This window comes from Pelophylax lessonae, assembly GCF_965119305.1.
Source record: "Pelophylax lessonae genome assembly, chromosome: 2".
NCBI lineage: Eukaryota > Metazoa > Chordata > Amphibia > Anura > Ranidae > Pelophylax > Pelophylax lessonae.
Window position 1 is genome coordinate 717,520,490 of NC_138769.1, and position 23,289 is coordinate 717,543,778.

The 23,289-nt window shown below is 43.4% G+C and overlaps 1 protein-coding gene across 1 annotated transcript; it reads left to right on the plus strand.

Moving 5' to 3' along the window:
• Window positions 1-2,982: 2,982 nt before the first annotated feature.
• Window positions 2,983-22,916, plus strand: LOC309546565 (sphingomyelin phosphodiesterase 5-like; the record flags this gene model as incomplete). Its single annotated transcript, XM_082246315.1, has 7 exons — window positions 2,983-3,834; window positions 6,357-6,432; window positions 8,809-8,949; window positions 15,073-15,162; window positions 17,982-18,045; window positions 18,119-18,257; window positions 22,788-22,916. The coding sequence occupies 7 exons, from the start codon at window positions 2,983-2,985 to the stop codon at window positions 22,890-22,892; spliced, it is 1,467 nt and encodes a 488-aa protein (XP_082102441.1). The 3' UTR covers window positions 22,893-22,916.
• Window positions 22,917-23,289: the final 373 nt, after the last annotated feature.

The window sequence follows — 23,289 nt, forward strand, 5'->3', positions numbered from 1 at the left end:
ACTGCTGCCCTCTCTCCTTGTGCAGGGAGACTAGTCTGGTCTCCGCCCCTCCTGTAGATTTCTGTAGTGGGTGGAGCCTGATTAGTTCCTTCCCACAGCTCTGCTCTCTGCACAGGCACAGTGGTGATATCACTGCTATTTTTATAGGGTAACATCTGGATTTGCAAAGGCATTTGGTGCACATAAAATAGATTTATATCCATTGCGACTATTGAGGAATATATTTAACCACTTCCCACCCTTAGAATATACCTCTTTTGCCATTCCACAGCCGTTCGCAATTTTAAAGCATGACATGTTTGGTATCTTTTTACTCGCTGTAACATCATCCTTTAAAACTTATCAAAAACCTGGGTATTGTATTGTGCTTGTGTGCACTAAAACTCATTAAAGTATATTTTTTTCCTGAAAGTTTGCGTTTGATAAACTGCTGTCATGGGATATAAAAAATTGCAACAACCACCACCCTGGGGCTTTTGCTTTCAGAAAATATATCATCTTATACATATATCAAGTAATTTTCCAGGCAGCTAGCAGTTAAATTAAAGTTTTTGTGCCTGGGTTTTTATTTACTGGCCTCCTGCACAAAGGTATAATTAACAGAGAGCGGCACAGCCTGTTCAGATAGCAGAGCTGCTCCACCCACTACAGGCTGTCTGCATAAAAAAAACAGGAGGGGGTGGAGATGAGACCCGTCACCCTGTACAAGAAAAAAGAGCAGGAGTGATCAGTCTTTATTATAGGCAGTTCCGGCACAGAGGCTGAGGATTGACACTGGATTACTGCCAAGATCTGGAAGAATACACAAATCACACCAAAGTTCAAGAAGAATGCACATGAAGAATGTATTTAACCACTTTCATGACTAGGGTAGCTCAGAGGTCACCAGCAAACTCCCATCTAACCCCTTTATAAAACTCCACCCCCCTTTTACCCCCAATTAAAACACTTGACACAAGGTGGACTTAAATGGCCGTCAGGCCTTTTATTAAACAAATACATAATAAAAAACATATAAATAATAATAACATTAACCAAAGATAGTTGTCCCCAGCCGCAAAACACCAACTCGGGGACATAACACTTGCCCACAGACCTTACAGATCTACCACTACCTGGTGGCCCTTATTTGGCCACACCCAGCCTGAAGATACCATACCAACGATGGTTTCCCACTTGTAGCACCACCGACAGATTTTAACCCCATCCAAGGGATCCCAACTGCAATCTCCACATCCTCCAACCCACTCACCTTAACTCAGGGAGGGAGGGCGGTACGTTCATCCGGTGGCTTCCCAACTCCGATTGTTATTGTCCCATCCCTTCCTACAGTCTACTTTCCTAAGCTCCTCCCCATCTTCCCATCTACTCCACCAATCATGTAAATAAACCTCACATCACTTCTCTTAAACACGTTACCTTTATGCTGTCTGGTTCCCCTTCCACCCTGTCATGCCACCCTATGCTTAATTGCTCCTTTTAGCTCCATGCCTTCCTTATCATAGGACATCATAGGATGTCCTGGACTTTGAGTGGAGATATCTGAATGATGGTTGCAGCTGAAGACATAATTCAGGTTTCTTTTTTTCTGCAGGCGATTCCCTGCAAAGTAAAAGCCTTCATAGTGTCTGTTTAGCAACTTGATTGCTTTTACAGGCCCCTTCCCATCACCCTCCGGTGCTTCTCCCGGCTCACCCGTTTGATCGGTGAGCCTGAGAATGAATCGGCCAGCGACAGAAGTTTACGATAGAGCTGGCCGGGGACCAGATGGTCCCCGGCCATCTCTATGACCCTCGGAGGCCGGAAGTGATGTCATTACATCACTTCGGGCGCCGGCAGATGTAAACACTGCTGTTTTTTTTTTTTTTTGCTGGGAAGCTGAGATTGTTTTTGTTTCTTTTATTTTATCTCTGCCTTTCCAGCCTAGAGGAGAGATCTGGGGACTTATAGACCCCAGATCTCTCCGAAAGGAGGACCTTTCATGGCCTTTTCCTATTACAAGGGATGTTTACATTCCTTGTAATAAGAATAAAAAGGTTAAAAATATATAAATAAAACATTTAAAGAGAAAGTGTAAAAAAATAAATAAAATAAACAATAAAAAAAAAAAAAAAAAATTAAAGCAAATGCATACGTAGGTCATGCCCGCATATGTACATGACGTTCAAATCACACATGTGAGGCATTGCTACAAATGTTAGATCGAGAGCAATAATTCTAGTGCAAGACCACCTCTGTATCTCTAAACAGGTATCCTGTAAAAAATGTTAAAGTGTAGCCAATAGAGATTTTTAAGTACCAAAGTTTGGCGCCATTTCACGAGTGTGCGCGATTTTAAAGCGTGACATGTTAGGTATCTATTTACTCAGCGTAACATCATAGGTCACATTATACAAAAAAACTTTAACTTTTTTTTTTTTTAATTCGTGAAAGTGTTTTTCTTCCAAAAAAATTGGGTTTGAAAAATTACTGCGCAAATACCGTACGACATAAAAAATTGCACCAAACGCCATTTTATTCCCTAGGGTCTCTGCTAAAAAAAATATATAAAATGTTCGGGGGTTCTGAGTAATTTTCTAGCCAAAAAATGATTATTTTTATATGTGGGAGAGGAACGCCAGAATTAGCATGGTAGAAAGTGGTGGGGATGTTTTTACTTTCACTCATAGAGAGAACACGCCCTAGGACAAATAGAGGGGGAATCTTTCAATGAGGACACTAGTTCTAGTGACAATCAGGTATTTCCTCTCACTAGTATGGATAGAAGACAGAATAGGAAATTTCCCCAAAGAGACACAGGTGTAAAAAAAATAAAATAAAATAAAATAATGACAGGGGTTGAAGTCCTCGCTTACTCTTTCCAAAATGAAAAAAAAGTTTTGGCTTTAATTCTACTCAATTAATATTAATGGTTTCCTGTTTGTTTGTTTCTTTCTTTTTCTTCCCCCCCTTTCTGTTTCAGAAAAGCCGTGTCTAGTCTAGATGTCTCTGCCTGAGTCCCCGTTTAGTTGCTCTTGTCTTCATTTACTTTTCTCTCTGAGTTCAGCTCTGCTTTTCCCTTCTTACTGGTGTATCGATCGTCTTTTGTCTTGTGCGGTTTTCACCAGTATAGAGCACTCCCGCCACTCGGGGCTGAGGTTTCTCTGCTTGATCCTTGGGATCCCTTTGTTCTTGCTTCTCTTCCTTCTCTCTCTACCACTAGGTTTTCTGGGTTTCCTGTTTTGGGCTCCTCTGCAGAGACTTCGCCGTCCCTTCTCCTATCAGAACTCCATAAAGACTCCCACTCTTCCAGACAAGATACTTAGTGGTGACTGCTCCTTCATCTTCATCAGCGCCAACCTCTGCCTTTTCCCCGATGGCTTGGCACGTTTCAGTAACCTACACCACACGCAGCGGCGCAGTGCTGCTATTTCCCGCCTCCTGTGTTCCTCTTCAGAGCCTGCTAAGAATAACTGTGAAGACATGGTACCAATGTGTAGCACAGAAGATGTCCTGCCAATGATCGAGATACCTTATAATACAGAGAAAGATTCCAGCGCAGGAGATGTTTCATTTGAAGTGTCCATCGTTTTCCCCCAAAATGCTGACTTTGTGTGCCTGCAGGAAGTGTTTGATGGACGAGCTTCACGCAAACTACGCCGTTGCCTTGGGTCAACCTTTCCTCACATTTTGTATGATGTTGGACCCTCAGGACCTCATGGTTGTGGATTTAAGTTCTTCAATAGTGGATTATTCCTGGCCAGTCGGCACCCATTTATGGCGGCCAAATATTACTTCTACCCAAATGGTCGTGGGGAGGATGCCTTGGCTTCCAAAGGTCTCCTCTGTGTCAAGGTAAACTCGCATAGTAAAACCTAAAATGGAATTAAGAGTCAAGTAAAGTGTTCTTAGAGTTATGAGGCCTCTTATTGACCAGGTAGAATATCTCTACAGGCATATCCAGACTAGACACATTTCCCAAATTATTTTTTGGAAACCTTTAACCTTAGTATAAGTTCTTTATAATGAGTGGATGCTTGATTTATCAACCTTACACTCATTTAATCTAGGACAGTCTTTCTCAAAAATGGTTCAGTGAAACCTTAGGGTTACCCATGAGGTTGCTAAGGGTTTCTTGAGAAGTGATTAGCTTGATCTCCTGCCTGGTTATCAATGCAGAGGTCAATACACTGACCAACCACCAGTGTATAGGGGTCACTACACTGACCAATCACCAATGTATAGGGACACTACACTGACCAACAATGTAATGGACCAAAGAGACCACCAATTTAATGAGACAATACACTGACCACCAGTGTAAAGGGACATCATACTCCCTACCAATGTAAGGAGATGCTGCACTGACCTTGGTGGTCTTGCACTGACCTTGGTATGGGGAGGTGCTACTCTGACCACCAATGTAAGGAGCACTACACTGACCGCCATTGTAATGGCACTCTACACTAACCACCAATGTATGAAGACAATAGAATGACCACCAATGTAAGGGGGCACTACATTGAACACCAATGGAAGGAGAAACTACCCTGACCAATCACCAGTGTAAGCAGATTAAAGAGAAGGCGCCACTCAGTGAAGCAGTAATAACAAATTTATTAAGCTCATATCAAGACTTACATGAAAGCAAAAAGTGGAGCGTCATGACCCGGCCTCCTTCCTAATTCACCGTGTACCCATTGTAAAAGCTGCCCATTCCACCATCCATTCCTCGTCCACAGCCGCGCAGTCCTTCTGTGAGGTATGCAGTTCGCCGCAGCCACACTTTGATTCAGCCCCCGGATTGGTTTAGGCTGATGGCAGCTTTCACAACGGGTACACGTGAATTAGGAAGGACACCGGGTCATGACGCTCCACTTTTTGCTTTTATGTAAGTCTTGATATGAGCTTAATAAATTTGTTTTACTGCTTCACTGAGTGGCGTCTTCTCTTTACTCTGCTTACATGTGGGATTTCGCTTCGGCCCTGTAAGAGCTGCCCTCGATGATAGCACTAACACTGTGCTTTTGGAACATTCACCATCAGTCTGTTTAACATCTCACCTATCAAGACTGTCTGGAACAAAGGACCCATCCCCAAGCAAGAGAGCCCATTCATCTTCCTTTTGCAATCACCAGTGTAAGGGGTCACTACACTGACCAATCACCAATGTAAGGTATCACCACCCTTAATAACCACCAATGTAAGGGGACAATAGTCTGACCACCAATGAATTAAGAAGCTACACTGACCACCAATGTAAGGGAGCACTACACTGTCTGAGAATGTAAGGAGACAGTAAACTGACCATCAATGTAAGGAGACATCACACTGACCACCAGTGCAAAGAGACACAACACAGACCACCAATGTAGGAAGATACTACACTGACCACCAATGTAATAAGATAGTACACTGACCACCAATGTCAATTAATTTTACACCTACAAACATTGTAAGGATACAATATAATTTTCTATTGTGTTTCTTTTCTGACCATTATTATTTTTAATGTAAAATGTAATGTATACTCTCCTAGGTGAATGCAGCATTGATCTGATGCTGCATCTGTCCCTTGCCAGCTCTGCAGTGAGAATTGAGCGATCAAACACTGCTGATTGCTCAGTTCTCCCCCTCGGCTCAGAGCAGAGAGCCGTGACTGTCAGTCACCGGCTCTCTGCTCTGCTCCTCCAGCGCTCACTGGAGTGCTGGTCTGTGGGAGGGGTGGCTCAGGCTCTCAGTGGATCGCTGAGAGGCTTAGCTAGGTGTTGCTCCAGGCTTCTGGGTGGATCCCAACCATATGGTCAGTATCTTTTCCAAGCCTGGAGCAGTTGAGTGATGTCAGCCAACAGTGGACTTCAGCCCGTTGTCAGCTGAAAGCTGGTCACAGGAGTGCAGAACAAACTGCACTCCTCTCATCCATAGGAGCCAAATAAGCTTTGGCCATACTTCTCCTTAATTTGACAATTTTTACTAAAACTAAATTTGCTGTATAACTTGGGGGGGGGGGGGGGGGGCAAAATAAGAGGTTCCCTGTGACCTGAAAATGACTTCAGTGGTTCCTCCAAGTTGAACAGATTGAGGAAGGCTGATCTCAGAGGATCTGTTTTTCCAAGTAAAAGCAATAAATTAATATTGGATAAAGGGAGATCTAGAAAAGTTGTAAGTGGGTTCTGAATCACTAAGTCACCTATATAACTCATAAGGTGTGGGTTTTATATATTTGATATGTATAGAACAATGAGGCCAGTTTCGGTCAGCTACAATAATTTAGATGACTTTCAGCGAATCTGTCCTGTGTTATATCTTCTCTCTGGGATACACTGAGGGGATGTTCACCTCTAATCTCCAGTTTTTGAATCCTTTTTTCCATACAGGTTCACATTGGAATGACGAAAGAAAAGCAAAGAATTGTGGGATATATAAATTGCACTCATTTACATGCACCAGAGAGTAAGTTATTCCAAATGGTGGTGACTAGTAATACAGAAAATAATAACAATAGAAAATTCAAGGGACACTATAGAGGGCTGGGTGGGGGCATGTCACCAGTGGAGACTCTATGCTGCCGAAGAGGTTGCAGGTCCCAAAGGTGCTGTCGCTCAAGCTTTGTAGGGCTGGGCAGTCGGTGTGTCAGCGGCAGGGACTGGACACTATGCTGCCAATGACATTGTAGGTCCCAGAGGTATTCACTGTGAACCAAGGATATGTGTGTGAGACGCTCAGGCAGTATGGGAATGAAGTCCAGTGACCACAGCTGGGAAGGGAACTTGTCCATGCTCCAGGCAATGGTAGAGAGTGATTAGGTGTCTCGGGAACCACACATCAAGTCAAGACCTGTTGTGTAATAGTGAATGGCAGTCTGAGCCTGGACCCCTGCCAGGCCATGCCCCCAGCGCATTTCACTCCACCCATCAGAGCTTACTCTTGACTTGATGCGTGGCTACCGGGAAACCTAGTCACTCTCTTACAGAGGTATTGTCACTCAAGCGGTGTAGGGCTGAGCAGGAGAGTGTTAGCAGCAGGGACTGGACACTATGCTGCCAATTACATTCCCAGAGCCATTGTCATTCAAGTTGTGTAGGGCTGGACAGGGACGTGTTAACAGTGAGGAGCTGGGCGCTATGCTGCCAATGACATCACTGGTCCGGTCCCAAAGGCATTGCCACTCAAGCTGTGTAGGGCTGGGTGGGGGTGTGTCAACATCAGGGACTGGACACTATGCTGCCAATGACAATGCTGGTCCCAGAGGCATTGTTAATTAAGTAGTGTAAAGCTAGGCAGGTGCATTTTAACAGCAGGCACTGGACACGCTGCTGCCAATGACATCACTGGTCTGGTCCCAGAGGCATTGCTACTCAAGCTGTGTAGGGCTGGGCAGTGGTGTGTCAGCATCAGTGACTGGACACTATGCTGCCAATGACATTGCTGGTTCCAGAGGCATTGTTAATTAATAAGTGTAAAGCTAGGCTGGTGTGTTTCAACAGCAGGCACTGGACACGCTGCTGCCAATGACATCACTGGTCCGGTCCCAGAGGCATTGTCACTCAAACTGTGTAGGACTGGGCAGGGTTGTGTCAGCATTAGGGACTGGAAACTATGTTGCCAATCAGGGCTGTTTTTAACACTGGGCAAAAGGGGCAGCTGCCCTGGGCCGGGTCATTGTTGTGGGGCCCAAAGTAACTGTCTCTTGAGCCCACATTGGCTGCAAATAGTTGATACGTGTATTTTCGAGGGCCCAAGAAAATGTTTGCCCAGGGTCTAAACTATATTAAAGATGGCCCTACTGCCAATGACATTGCTGATCCTATGGGCATTGTAACTGAAGCTGTGGAGTGCTGGGTAAATGCGCTGTCAGCAGTGGGGACTGGACACTATGCTGCAATTAACACTTAGGCTATGGCAGGCTGGGCAGGGGAGTTTCAGCAGCAAACAGCCTATGAGCATATTGGCATATCATGGTCTGCACAACGACACCCTATAACTTGTAGGTAGGAAGCAGGGATGCAAACTGACCATGCTAGGACAAATGCACTTCTGTTTTTAGCGTGGTCAGAAAGGAACAGGAAGTGGGTTTCCATTAGGGGGACTGGCAGGATCACCAGGTATTTTTTTTCCTGCATTTTACTACTGAAGGGTAATACTGAGTGCATTATGGAGGGGGAATAAGTCCCCAAGTAATAATTAACAAATAAACATATTTCATCTGTCAAAAGAGAAGTATGGGAATAAAAAAAAAATCATGCTCGCCTAGATGGCTGCAACACCGATCCCAGCTGCACCCCCCCCCCCTCCCTCGCCTTGCCTCGCCTCACCTCCCCTCGCCTCTAAGACTGAGAACTGAGTTATCAAACAAAGCTGATTCCTTAGCTCTCAGTCCTCAGCCTGCAGAAATCTGGTGACTGTCAGTCTTGTCACTGAGAGGTTGACCCAGCTGCTTGTTCAGCTTTTTGAGCGGATTGTGACCATATGGACTGGCTCTATGACATCAGCTGAAAACGGGTCACAGGAGTGCAGGGCTAACTCCAAACCTGTGATCCCCAGGAGACGTATAGCCAAAAAAGCTTTGGCCATACTTACTTAAAGTAGAATTATGGGATCAGTAAAAAAAAATATACGCATACTCACCACTGTGTTACAGATCCACCACTCACTGGAGCGGAAGGTGGGGGAGGAAGGCAGGCATGGCTGTCTGTCAGCCGTATTCGGAAAGGTGGAGCCAGCTGTGGTTGCAGGTTTTTGCAGAATAAACTTCAGATTTAAGAGCCATGTTGTAATCAGGAGTCATTATGTATAAAGATAACCAGTCAAACTTCTCTTTGTATGCAGGTGATGTGGTCATCCGCTGCGATCAGATGTCTTTGCTCCTGCAGTGGGTTGTGGACTTCCAGTCACAATACGGTGAAGATGGAGATCTGGTTGCGTTTGATGTCCTTTGTGGAGACTTGAACTTTGACAATTGTTCCACAGGTAAATGAGGACTTCTATTTGCATACAGGGCCATCCAGCTGCAGTGTGTCCTTTCCTGGTGTATTAGCGTGTCCTTGGAAGGACCTGTTTAGTGACCAGCCCCACTGCAGGCAGCCTTCACCCCTGAACACACAAGGCCGTAATCAGCGGTACCACTTGACACAGCATTCAGCCCCATCCAGCTGCAGCTTGCTATTGATGTTGACAGGCTGCCTGCAGCAAGACTTAATAGGGAAAACAGAATTGGCGCTAATATAGGCACTGGGTATGGATTCTAGACTTAAGGTAAGGCGACAATCAATCATAAAAACAAATTAGCCCACAAAGTCCATTAAACGTTCATAAAGTTCCATGTGGAGCACACCAGGCTGGCAGCTGTGTGTTGGAAGAAAAAGACGGTTATGAAGACGAACACTAGAAGAGAACACAAGCGCCTATTAAGTGTAGCTTTGGAGAACTTTAGTAAATAAAAAGGAGAAATATTACAGGAGAAATAAAATACAGGAACATGAGTGGTGTCACTGCACTGCTGATCCTCTGCATCATCAGGGGCTGGGGGAAGACACGCTTGTGAATGCAGGTGGACTGAACCAGACTTGTGGCCTGGTAAACCCATGGCTTCCGGTGTTCTATCAGAATACTGCTATTTGTTTATACAAATCATTGTTTGAATTATCTTAACCAATAACCACTTCTGGACCGAGTCCATTTCTGATTCATGTTGTATTTTTTGCTAGAAAATTACTTAGAACCCCCAAATATTATATATATATATATATATATATATATATATATATATATATTTATTTTTTTTTTCTAGCAAAGACTCTGGAGAACAAAATGGCGGTCGTTGCAATATTTTTTGTTACGTGGTATTTATATACATTTCACTGCATTAAAAAAAAATTAATCAGTAAAGTTAGCCATTTTGTATATTGTGAAAGATGATGTCATGCTGAGTAAATAGATACCCAACATGTTACAATTTAAAATTGCACACACCCACGGAATGGTGACAAACTACGGTCAATAGAAATCTCCATAGGCGATGCTTTAAAAAATTTTAACGGTTACCAGTTTATAGTTAAAATGTAGCTCTTTTTTTCAATAATTATTTCTCATACTCTGGCGATCGCGGCGATACCTCACATGTGTGGTTTGAACAGCACTTTAATTTGCGGGCGTGACTTCCGTATATGTTTTATTTTGTGCACGAGCTCACAGCGACGGGGGCGCTTTAACATTTTTTTCCTATTTATTTTATTTATTTTTTTAATTTTAGCACATGTTTTTAAAAAAAAATCAGATCACTTTTATTGCTGTCACAAGCGATGTAAACATCCCCTGTGACAGTAATAGGCAGTGACAGGTACTCTTTATGGAGGGATCGGGGGTCTAAAAGACCCCAAACCCCTCCACTGCACTTCAATGTATTCAAAATGTCAAAAACTGCATTTTTGAACACTGTCACTTTTTTAAATTCGGCGCCCTTAGCCGCCGAGTAACCCGGATTTGACGCCATGAATGCAGATTCCGGGTTACATCATCGGAGACATGATCAAAGCCAAATTCAGCTTCGTTTGGGACTCCAACCAGCTGGCAGAGGTGCCGGTTGGTTGCTCGGGTCTCCCGACGGGACGGGAGACCCGGGCAGAGCCGCGGGAGGGGTGGGCTTTGGCTTCCCCTCCCGCTCGCTGGGGTAACAACTGAGCCGCATCGGCCATTACCACCTGAAAGCCGACCGCCGACTCTAAAAAAATGGTACCGGGATGATTCCTCTAGCTGCAAGCATCACCACGGTACAACCACTTCTTGCAGCTGACGTAGATCTACGTGAGTTTGCGGGAAATGGTTAAAAATTCTCTTTTTTTTTTTAATGATTTTAGAAAGAGGAATAAAGCGGACCTTCACCTTACCCACCCACATTCTTTAATTTCCTTCCTACCCCCTCCTCTCACATAATCACAAAATGTTTTTATCTATTTATTTTTTGTTCTTAACTACCTCAATACTGGGCACTTAAACCCCCTTCCTTCCCAGACCAATTTTCAGCTTTTAGCGCTGTTGCATTTTGAATGACAATTGCGCGGTCATGCAACACTGTACCTAAACCAAATTTGTGTCATTTTTTCCCCACAAATAGAGCTTTCTTTTGGTGGTATTTGATCACCGCCAGGTTTTTTCTTTTTTGGTGCACAAATAAAAAAAGACCGAAAAGTTTGAAAAAAAAAAAAAGTTTTTTTGTTTAGGTTATAAAATTTTGTAAATAGATAATTTTTTTCCTGCACTGATGAGCACTGATGACGCCGCACTGACAGGCACTGATGAGGAGACACTGATGGGGTGGCACTGATGGGGTGGCACTGATGGGGTGGCACTGATGGGGTGGCACTGATATGCAGCACTGATGGGCACTGATAGGTAGCACTGATATGCAGCACTGATGGGCACTGATATGTGGCACTGAGAGATAGCACTGATATGCAGCATTGGTGGGCACTGATAGGCAGCGCTGATAGGCACTGATAGGCAGCACTGATGGGCACTGATCGGCGGCACTGATGGGCACTGATGGGCACTGATAGGCGGCACTGATGGGCACTAATGGGTGGCACTGATGGGCAGCACTGATCGGCACTGATGGGGGGCACTGATGGGCACTGATAGGCAGCACTGGTGGGCAATAATGGGCACTGGTGGGCGGCACTGATAGATGGCAATAACGGGCACTGGTGGGCAGCACTGATAGATGGCATTGGTGGGCAGCACTGATAGGGGGGGCACCACTGGCAGGCTCTCTGAGCCCTGTTTGCCATCCCTGGTGGCCATGGTGGGCATCCCTGGTGGTCATGGGTGGGCATCTCTGGTGGCTCTAGTGGCACCCCCTCCCCCCAGGGCTGCACTGGTAATCAATCATCTGGTTACCAGCACAGACCCCCCCTGTGATCAGTGAGTAATTAGAAATACTCACTGATCACCCCGGCTGCAGAATCGATCCTCTGATCTTCTCCTCACTGACAGGATCTGTCAGGAGGAGAAGAGATCGAAGCCGTTACAACGGCTGTATTGACATTACATGACGGCTGTGATTGGTCACAGCCGTCATGTGATCAGGAGGGCCAATCACAGGGCCCTCCTGCCGAGGCTTGTTGCTCTGTGTCCTAGGGACACAGGCACATCGAGATCGCGCCGCTGCGCGTGCCCGCGGCGGCGCGATCTCTCTCCTTCTGAAGGACGTTCCGGAACGTCCATTCAGAAGGACGAGACTCCCACCCGGCCGTATATGTGCTATGGCCCGGGTGGGAGGTGGTTAAATACCTTTCTTGGGAAACACTTCCCTGATTTCTCACGTAGGCAAGAATGACATAATCGTTGCCCGCTGCCTCCTGATGTGACATAGGTATCCCAAGAGGTTGCGGGCAATAAAAATATCATTCTTGCCTACTCACCTAGCTTAGAAACTGGGAGATATCCGAAAGCGTTCACTCAAAAAGGTATTTAAAAATTGGCCATTGCCTGCATTCTCCTGCAATAACCACATTACGCATTAGGGTACTTTACTGCGCATGTACTGTGGCACATCATCAGGGAGCCGGGACAGACTGTTAGAATTAAAAATAAACGTTTAAAATTATGGGTAATAAATAAAAATAATACAAAAAAAAAAATGAAAATATTTTAACAAAATTACCATTAGCAGTTTATTTCACATTTGTCCTTTTGCCAACCTAAAAAGGGAATTTAAAAAAATAAACAGGCCATTTATTGTAATGGTGTACTAAATCAAAAAATCAAAAAATTATAAAATGGCCTTTTTTTGTCCTTGAGTAAAAAATAAACCTTTTTTTATTGGTTCTAGAGTTTATTGTCAAGTTACCTGACACATACTGATGCTGTTACGTACATTTGGCCTGAACATACAGTATAGACCAGGGGTCTCCAAGCTTTCCAAACAAAGGGTCAGTTTACTTTGCTTCAGTTTTGGGGGGGGGGGGCAAACCTTGGCTAGTGGGAGTAGGGAATGCCCTGGCATCAGTGGAAGTAAAACAATGTCCCATCTTTGGTATTAGGGGAAATAGTAGTGCCCCAGTTGGTATCAGTGGAAGGAATAGTGCCTCACTGTTGGTGTCAGTAGGACGAATAGTGTCCCATCATTGGTGTCAGTGGGAGGAATAGTGCCCCATGGTTGGTGTCAATAGGAGGAATAGTGTCCCATCATTGGTGTCAATAGGCGGAATAGTGTCCCATCATTGGTGTCAGTAGGAGGAATAGTGCCCCATCGTTGGTGTTAGTAGGACAAATAGTGTCCCATCATTGGTGTCAGTGAGAGGAATAGTGCCCCATCATTGGTGTCAGTGGAAGGAATAGTGCCCCATCATTGGTGTCAGTGAGAGGAATAGTGCCCCATCATTGGTATTAGTGGGAAGAATAGTGCCCCATCATCGGTGTCAGTGGAAGGAATAGTGCCCCATCATTGGTGACAGTAGAAAAACACTAGAAGACAGAAAAGAGTGGGGCTTTGCAGGCCAGTGGGAGGAGAAGGATCACACCAAAACCAAAATATATAAAAAGTACATTTTTTTTACAACTTTAAAAAACATGGGCAATAAAGCACATGTTAGCAAACAAAAGAAAAAATATTATACTGAAATAAAGAATATAAAACCAGACATATAAATAAAGTCAAAAAGGTAGAAATATATCCCAATAAGGGAAAGCCAATAGCCTGTATAGTTGGATGGTATATAGGTCTCAGATGGAGCACGGTCAATGAAGGTCCCCAGCAAGCCGACGCGTTTCGCTCAAGGCTTCCTCAGGGCCAGAGATACCATAACAGACCGGTATTTCTACAGATAATATAGAGTACAACAAAACAAAAATTAGTAACCAGTAAATTATTATATTAATATATAGAACATTGATAGTACATATACATTTCAAGACACAATGGTTTTGTACTGACCCTTTTGTGACTCAGGGGGTGACAGACCTTGGCAGGATGCAGTCAAGAGTAACAATAGACTTGGTTATCATATTTAACACCTGAAGCTCATATCTACTCTCATATTGTATATAGGTATATGTCCATCTCCCTATTCCAAGCCGGGACACCGCTGCAATTAAAACCCATATATATATATATGGATAAATATATAGAAATATCTATTGCCTATTAATAATTTGGAGTGGCAGTCATACAGAAGAAACCCACCTTGATGTATTCAAGTGGATAGTATCTCGTCACAGCCAATTAAAGGTTGTTGTCAGTAGGAGGAAAAGTGTCCGATCATTGGTGTCAGTGGGAGGAATAGTGCCCCATCGTTGACGTCAGTGAGACGAATTGTGTCCCATCATTGGTGTCAGTGGGAGGAATAGTGTCCCGTCATTGGTGTCAGTGGAAGGAATAGTGCCCTGTCATTGCTGTCAGTGGGAGGAATAGTGTCCCATCATTGGTGTCAGTGGGAGGAATAGTGTCCCGTCATTGGTGTCAGTGGGAGGAATAGTGCCCCATCGTTGGTGTCAGTGGGAGGAATAGTGTCCCGTCATTGGTGTCAGTGGAAGGAATAGTGCCCTGTCATTGCTGTCAGTGGGAGGAATAGTGTCCCATCATTGGTGTCAGTGGAAGGAATAGTGCCCTGTCATTGCTGTCAGTGGGAGGAATAGTGCCCCATCATTGGTGTCAGTGGAAGGAATAGTGCCCCATCGTTGGTGTCAGTGGGAGGAATTGTGCCCCTTCGTTGATGTCAGTAAGAGGAAAAGTGTCCGATCATTGTTGTCAGCGGGAGGAATAGTGCCCCATCGTTGGTGTCAGTAGGAGGAATAGTGTCCAATCATTGGTGTCAGTGGGTCGAATATTGCCCCATTACTGGTGTCAGTGGGAGAAATAGTGCCCCATTGTTGGTTTCCATGCAGAAATGATTGCCCTGTTGTTTGTGTCAGTGGGAGGAATAGTACCTCATATCAATTGGAGTAATAGTGCTCCAAGGGCCGGATAAGGGTATGCAAAGGGCTGCAGTTTGGAGATCACTAATATAGTAGACAATATCCACCTCCTAATGTCCATTTACATTTGCAATTTTTTTTTAATGTGTGAGTTTACAGCCTATTTGTCTCATATTTTAGACCACTGCATGGAGCAGAAACATCAGCTGTTCTCTGAATATAAGGATCCATGTAGAGACTGTACTGGCCAGGACAGATTAGGTACAGTGGGTAAGTATAGAGACATGCCAGATGGTCTTAACCAGCATCTCTCAACCCCCTCTCTGTCACGGTACATTGTAAAAGTATGCAAAGTCTCAAGGCACCCCAGAGGAATGATACATTGTCTGTGATGGGGCGGTAGACTGTGTGATGGGGGGACTCTGTCATGTGGGTACTTTGATATGATGGGGGCTTTCATGTATAGGGGAGAGAGGGGACATGGAAGGGGGACACTGATGTGATGGGGGACCTCTGACATGATGGGGGGGCCACTGACGTAATGGGGGCCTCTGATGTGAAGAGGGGCTTTGGATGTGAAAAGGGACTGTGATGTGATGGGGGGGGGGGCCTCTGATGTGAAGGGGGGGGGGGTCTGATGTTTGAGAAATGCTAATATATCTAATATATGTAATATACAGTATCTATTTGTCCCAGTGTCATGTGGATAAATAAAACATCCACAATGTAAAAGTTAACCTCCAGCCTTCCTTTCAGGTTTGCACAGTTGTACGGGTTCCTCTCCTGGACTGAAATCGCTTACTCTGATTTCACTGCACACTGTGCAGATGGTCTGCATGCAATTACAGCCTGACTAGGAACACCCACTCCTCCAGACTGATATTCACTCATCAAGGCATTTTGATCTTTGCCTAACTCCACCCCATCCATAGGATAAGATAGGCCTATTCAACTTCCTCTTGTCCTGTTCCAAGGAGATTGGACTTGGCTATCCTATCCAATGAAGATTCCATAGGACTGTCCTGTCCTAAGGAGATTGTACTGGGCTATCCTATCTTATGATGGTTGTATGGGGCTATCCTATGATGATTGTATCGTGCAATCTTATCCTATTAAGAATGTGTTTGGCTATCCATCCTGTAAGGACTATATAGGGGGAGGAGGGGAATGGAACAGTATCAGGAACTGGATCAGGTACAGGCAAAGTCTCTCTGAGGAGGATATTATCTGTCTGCCATGTTCTCATTTAGAAAGGTTTCCTGATTTCTTCTAGAATTGATGAAAGGCAGTTTTATGTTACAGTGCCTTGCGAAAGTATTTCGGCCCCCTTGAACTTTGCGACCTTTTACCACATTTCAGGCTTCAAACATAAAGATATAAAACTGTAATTTTTTGTGAAGAATCAACAACAAGTGGGACACAATCATGAAGTGGAACGAAATTTATTGGATATTTCAAACTTTGTTAACAAATAAAAAACTGAAAAATTGGGCGTGCAAAATTATTCAGCCCCTTTACTTTCAGTGCAGCAAACTCTCTCCAGAAGTTCAGTGAGGATCTCTGAATGATCCAATGTTGACCTAAATGACTAATGATGATAAATAGAATCCACCTGTGTGTAATCAAGTCTCCGTATAAATGCACCTGCACTGTGATAGTCTCAGAGGTCCGTTTAAAGCGCAGAGAGCATCATGAAGAACAAGGAACACACCAGGCAGGTCCGAGATACTGTTGTGGAGAAGTTTAAAGCTGGATTTGGATACAAAAAGATTTCCCAAGCTTTAAACATCCCAAGGAGCACTGTGTAAGCGATAATATTGAAATGGAAGGAGTATCAGACCACTGCAAATCTACGAAGACCTGGCCGTCCCTCTAAACTTTCAGCTCATACAAGGAGAAGACTGATCAGAGATGCAGCCAAGAGGCCCATGATCACTGTGGATGAACTGCAGAGATCTACAGCTGAGGTGGGAGACTCTGTCCATAGGACAACAATCAGTCGTATACTGCACAAATCTGGCCTTTATGGAAGAGTGGCAAGAAGAAAGCCATTTCTTAAAGATATCCATAAAAAGTGTTGTTCAAAGTTTGCCACAAGCCACCTGGGAGACACCAAACATGTGGAAGAAGGTGCTCTGGTCAGATGACACCAAAATCAAACTTTTTGGCAACAATGCAAAACGTTATGTTTGGCGTAAAAGCAACACAGCTCATCACCCTGAACAACACACCATCCCCACTGTCAAACATGGTGGTGGCAGCATCATGGTTTGGGCCTGCTTTTCTTCAGCAGGGACAGGGAAGATGGTTAAAATTGATGGGAAGATGGATGGAGCCAAATACAGGACCATTCTGGAAGAAAACCTGATGGAGTCTGCAAAAGACCTGAGACTGGGACGGAGATTTGTCTTCCAACAAGACAATGATCCAAAACATAAAGCAAAATCTACAATGGAATGGTTCACAAATAAACATATCCAGGTGTTAGAATGGCCAAGTCAAAGTCCAGACCTGAATCCAATCGAGAATCTGTGGAAAGAACTGAAAACTGCTGTTCACAAACGCTCTCCATCCAACCTCACTGAGCTCGAGCTGTTTTGCAAGGAGGAATGGGCAAAAATTTCAGTCTCTCGATGTGCAAAACTGATAGAGACATACCCCAAGCGACTTACAGCTGTAATCGCAGCAAAAGGTGGAGCTACAAAGTATTAACTTAAGGGGGCTGAATAATTTTGCACGCCCAATTTTTCAGTTTTTTTGTTAAAAAAGTTTTAAATATCCAATAAATTTCGTTCCACTTCATGATTGTGTCCCACTTGTTGTTGATTCTTCACAAAAAATTACAGTTTTATATCTTTATGTTTGAAGCCTGAAATGTGGCAAAAGGTCGCAAAGTTCCAGGGGGCCAAATACTTTTGCAAGTCACTGTAAATAAGAGAACTGAGAATAATTTGAGAATGGCTGAATTTGGAGATTTGGAGTTTTATGGTGGAAGACAGGTGAAATGCAGTGGAGTGGATTAATGTTTGGAAGTTTACGTTGGGTCCTCTGGAGGCAGACCTATAACTATGGCTTCTTGTTTGTCCCAGGAACCCTCCTTAGATGGGATTGTCTGTACCACGAGGCTGTCAACACTCCGGCCAATCTAAAGAGGTGAGATGGGGCTTATTGGAAATCCTTGGAATGTCATGTTCATCCTGGAATCTCACTCTGTGTTCTGTTGCAGGACTCTGGATTCAGAGGCTGAGCGAAAATTGTACGTGGCTCCGCCTCTTCCTGAAGGAATAGATGGGAGTGGTGCACATTGGACGGGGCGGAGAATAGATTATATCCTGTACAGAGAATCCGATTCATTACCTTCTTTGGTGAGAGGCGTAAATTACATGTTCTGAGATTGTATAGATGTGTCCTATCCTAAAGAGATTGTATGGTGGAGATTGCATAGGGCTGTTCCTATCCTATGGAGATTATATAGGTTTATCCTATTAAATGGCAAATGTATAGGATTATTCTATCCAATGGAGAATGTATAGGCTTATCTATTCTATGGAGATTGTATGGGTCTAACCTAACCTTAGGAACATTTATGGGGTAATCCTTTCCTATGGAGATTGTACAGGTCTGTGTTTTCCTATTGAGATGGTATGAGCCTATCTTATGGAAATTGTAAAGGTGCAGCCTATGCTATGGAGACTGTATAGGGCTGTCCTATTGCGATTGTATAGGTCTTTCCTATTTTATGGGAATATATGGCGCTGTCCTCATATGAAGGGTTTTTGTGGCTAAACTATGGAGATTACAGAGGTCTGTCCTATCCTAGGAGATTGTTTAGGACTATCCTGTGGAGATTGTATAAGGCTGTCCAACCTTATGGAGATTGTATAGGGCTGTTCTATCCTATGGAGATTGTATAAGGCTGTCCTATCCTATGGAGATTGTATAAGGCTGTTCTATTTTATGGAGATTTTATAAGGCTGTTCTATCTTATGGAGATTTTTTAAGGCTGTCCTATCCTATGGAGATTGTATAAGGCTGTTCTATTTTATGGAGATTTTATAAGGCTGTTCTATCTTATGGAGATTTTATAAGGCTGTCCTATCCTATGGAGATTGTATATGGCTATTTTATCCTATGAAGATTGTATAGGGCTGCCCTATCCTATAGAGGTTGTACAGGGCTATTTTTTCTTGTGGAGGTTGTTTAGGGCTGTCTAGTCTGATGGAGATTGTAAAGGGCTGTTCTATCCTATTGAGCTTCTTAAGAGCTGTCCTATTCTATGGAGTATTTGTTATAACTAAGATACCAAAGTAGTACATACAGGGCTCAATTCATAGAACTTTACCACAAGAATAATGATCTTTTATTGTCAATATATACACTATATTGTCAAAAGTATTGGGACACCTGCCTTAACACGCACATTAACTTTAATGGCATTTCAGTCTTAGTCCAAAGGGTTCAATTTTGAGTTGTCCAACCCTTTGCAGCTATAACAGCTTCGACTCTCTTGGGAAGGCTGTCCACAAGACTTAGGAGTGTGCCTATTGGAATGTTTGACCATTCTTCCAGCAGCGCATTTGTGAGGTCAGGCACTGATGTTGGAGAGAGAGCCTGGCTCGCAGTCTCCACTCTAATTCATCCCAAAGGTATTCTATCGGGTTGAGGTCAGGACTCTGTGCAGGCCAGTCAAGTCTATGACCCCAAACTTGCTCATCCATGTCTTTATGGACCTTGCTTTGTGCACTGGTCAAAATCATTTGGTGGAGGGGGGATTATGGTATGGAGTTGTTTTTCAGGGGTTGGGCTTGGTCCTCTAGTTTCAGTGAAGGGAAGGGGTCAGCATACCAAGAGATTTTAGGCAATTTTACATTTCCAACTTTGTGGGAACAGTTTGGAGATGGCCCCTTTCTGTTCCAACATGACTGCCCACCAATGCAAAAAGCAAGGTCCATAAACACAAGGATGGGCAAATTTGGGGTGGAGGAACTAGACTGGCCTGACCTCAACCAAATAGAACATCTTTGGAATGAAATAGAGTGGAGACTGCGAGCCAGTCCTTCTCGTCTACATCAGCGCCTGACCTCACAAATGCACTTCTGGAACAATGGTCAAAAATTCCCATAGACACACTCCTATACCATGTGGACAGCCTTCCTAGAAGAGTATAAGCTATTATAGCTGCAAAGGGTGGGCCAACTCAATATTGAACACTACGGACTAAGACTGGGATGCTATTAAAGTTCATGTGCGTGTAAAGGCAGGTGTCCCAATACTTTTGACAATATAGCGTATATGTAATTCTCCATCCCCAGTGGACTCTGTTTTTTTTAAACAATAAAGGTCCTTATTCTGGCGGTATTAATTGAACCTGTTTTGTTTTCTGGTACAACAAGACATACTGCAGGGAGTACATTGTAAGCCCAAGTTCCACATGTGGTTTTACCTGATATGGTCAACCCTTGTGTGGCCTTTGTTGATGCCTGTACATGGTGTGGTTTCCCTATGAACTCTTGTCAGTTGATAATTATTTTGAAACATCCATATTTTATGTCTGCAAACTCCTTACTAGGGATGATCGAACGGTTCGGGTCGACCATCGGTTCGACCCGAACATTGGCTGTTCAAAATTCGGCCGAATTCCGAACTTTTTGCTGAAAAAGTTCGGAATTCGGCAACCAGAACCGACCAAAATGCAATGGGACAGGAAATGGGCTTTAAAAGCTCTTGATTGGACCAGAACCATCAGTAAAAGCCAATTGAGGGGACAGGAGAATGCTAGGAATGTGATTGGAGTGACTAGAGGGTCCAGAAGCCAATCATTAGTGAATACGCCCCCCAGTATATAAGATAGCCCCGCCAAATTCCTAGCATTGTAATACAGGGACATGGAAGAGAGTGGAAGCAGTTCTGTTACTTCTGCTTCAAAGTGTCATTTAGCAATTATTAGTGTGAGGAAAGGGATATCTAGTGTAGTTAGGGTACTATTTTCCACTATAATTAGATTTAATCATCTAGTTTCTGTAGGGAAAGTGTTAAGTGTAAGGGGACCGTAGTGTAGTGTAGGGTTAACTGACTCTGACTGCTATGGCAGGGTGACAAAACCCTTCCATGACAGGGTGACCGCTATAGAGAAGAGATTGTTTCTCTTAGGTCACTTACAGAACAGCGATATGGCTTCTCACCGGTCAGCCTGCTTTTTGCTGCAGGCGTTTTATAGGGCTTTTTTGAGGACATTTTTGGAGTCAGGCATGACATCTGAACTTCTGTATAGGGGTATATATACACACACATGTATGTATATATACACCTACACATACATAGGTGTGAAAGTAGCAGAACACTATGCTTGCGCTAATGAAATAATTAACAGGCATGTGTCTCCAAGACCCCAAAAAAATGCCCAAAAAAAACGCCTGTGCCAAAAAAAAACGCCCAGGTGTGTTATTGCAGGGGTTTTTTTTGGGCATTTTTTGGGGGTCTTTGGAGGCAGGCAAAACATCTGAACTTCTGTATAGGGGTATATATACACCTACACACATATAGGTGTGAAAATAGCAGAACACTATGCTTGCGCTAATGAAATAATTAACACCAATATGTCTCCGCTCCTATCACACCTATATATGTGTATGTGTATATATACATATAAGTGTGTGTGTATATATACCCCTATACAGAAGTTCAGATGTTTTGCATGCCTCCAAAGACCCCAAAAAAATGCCCAAAAAAAACCCCTGCAATAACACACCTGGGCGTTTTTTTTTTTTTTTTGGTGCAGGCGTTTTTTTTGGGAATTTTTTTGGCGTCTTTGGAGGCAGGCAAAACATCTGAACTTCTGTATAGGGGTATATATACACACACACTTATATGTATATATACACATACACATATATAGGTGTGATAGGAACGGAGACATATTGGTGTTAATTATTTCATTAGCACAAGCATAGTGTTCTGCTATTTTCACGCCTATATGTATGTAGGTGTATATATACATACATGTGTGTGTATATATACCCCTATACAGAAGTTCAGAGGTTTTGCCTGCCTCCAAAGACCCACAAAAAATGCCCAAAAAAATGCCTGCGCCAAAAAAAAAACGCCCAGGTGTGTTATTGCAGGCGTTTTTTTTGGGCATTTTTTGTGGGTCTTTGGAGGCAGGCAAAACATCTGAAATTCTGTATAGGGGTATATATACACACACACTTATATGTATTTTACACATACACACATATAGGTGTGATAGGAGCGGAGACATATTGGTGTTAATTATTTCATCAGCGCAAGTATAGTGTTCTGCTACTTTCACACCTATATATGTGTATGTGTATATATACATATAAGTGTGTGTGTATATATACCCCTACACAGAAGTTCTGATGTTATGCCTGCCTCCAATAACCCCCAAAAAATGCCCAAAAAACGCTTGCTACAAAACTAGCAAGGTGTAAAAATAGCGGAGCCATATCCCTGTTCTATAAGTGTTCTACTACAAACGATCTTTTTTTTCTGGTTTTGGACATGCTACAGAGCTGAAACTTCACAGGTACACTTTTAGACCCCCCAGACACTAAATCCAAAGAAATCTCTTTTTTTTTTTTTTTCAATAATCGTTTCAATAATTGGCTCTCTATCAAAAATGACAATTTTTTAAGAACTTTTTTTTTTGTGTGATTAATAGTCCCTGGGTCATGACCCAGAACCCTAGGCACTTTTTAGGGGCATTTATTGGGGTTTAGGGCTTCAAAATGATGTTTTTTGATTACCGAAGTTCGGGTCCCATTGATTTCAATGGGGTTCTGAAATCTGGGCCGAACTTTTGGGAAGTTCGGGTGTTCTGGTTCGATCATCCCTACTCCTTACCATTCCTGATTGTGTTTTATCTTCTTTTTAAGGCTGTGAACAAGTTCCAGTTCATCACACAACTGGCCGGACTGTCGGATCACATTCCGGTCTCAATGCACTTCTCCGTCTCACTGCCAGGGGGCTCCTCCTTGTGAAGAATGACACAACAATACCTCATTGACCTGTCTGATCTGATATACTGTACATTAATTTATTTATTTATTACAGGTACTTACAATATCTCACATAAGTAAGTACACCCCATACATTTTTGTTAATATTTTATTATATCTTTTCATGTGACAACACTGAAGAAATTACACTTTCCTACAATGTAAAGTAGTGAGTGTACAGCTTGTATAACAGTGTACATTTGATGTCCCCTCAAAATAACTCAATACACAGACATTAATGTCTAAACCACTGGCAACAAAAGTGAGTACACCCCTAAGTGAAAATGTCTCATTTGGGCCCAAAGTGTCAATATTTTGTGTGGCCACCATTATTTTCCAGCACTGCCTTAACCCTCTTGGGCATGGAGTTCACCAGAGC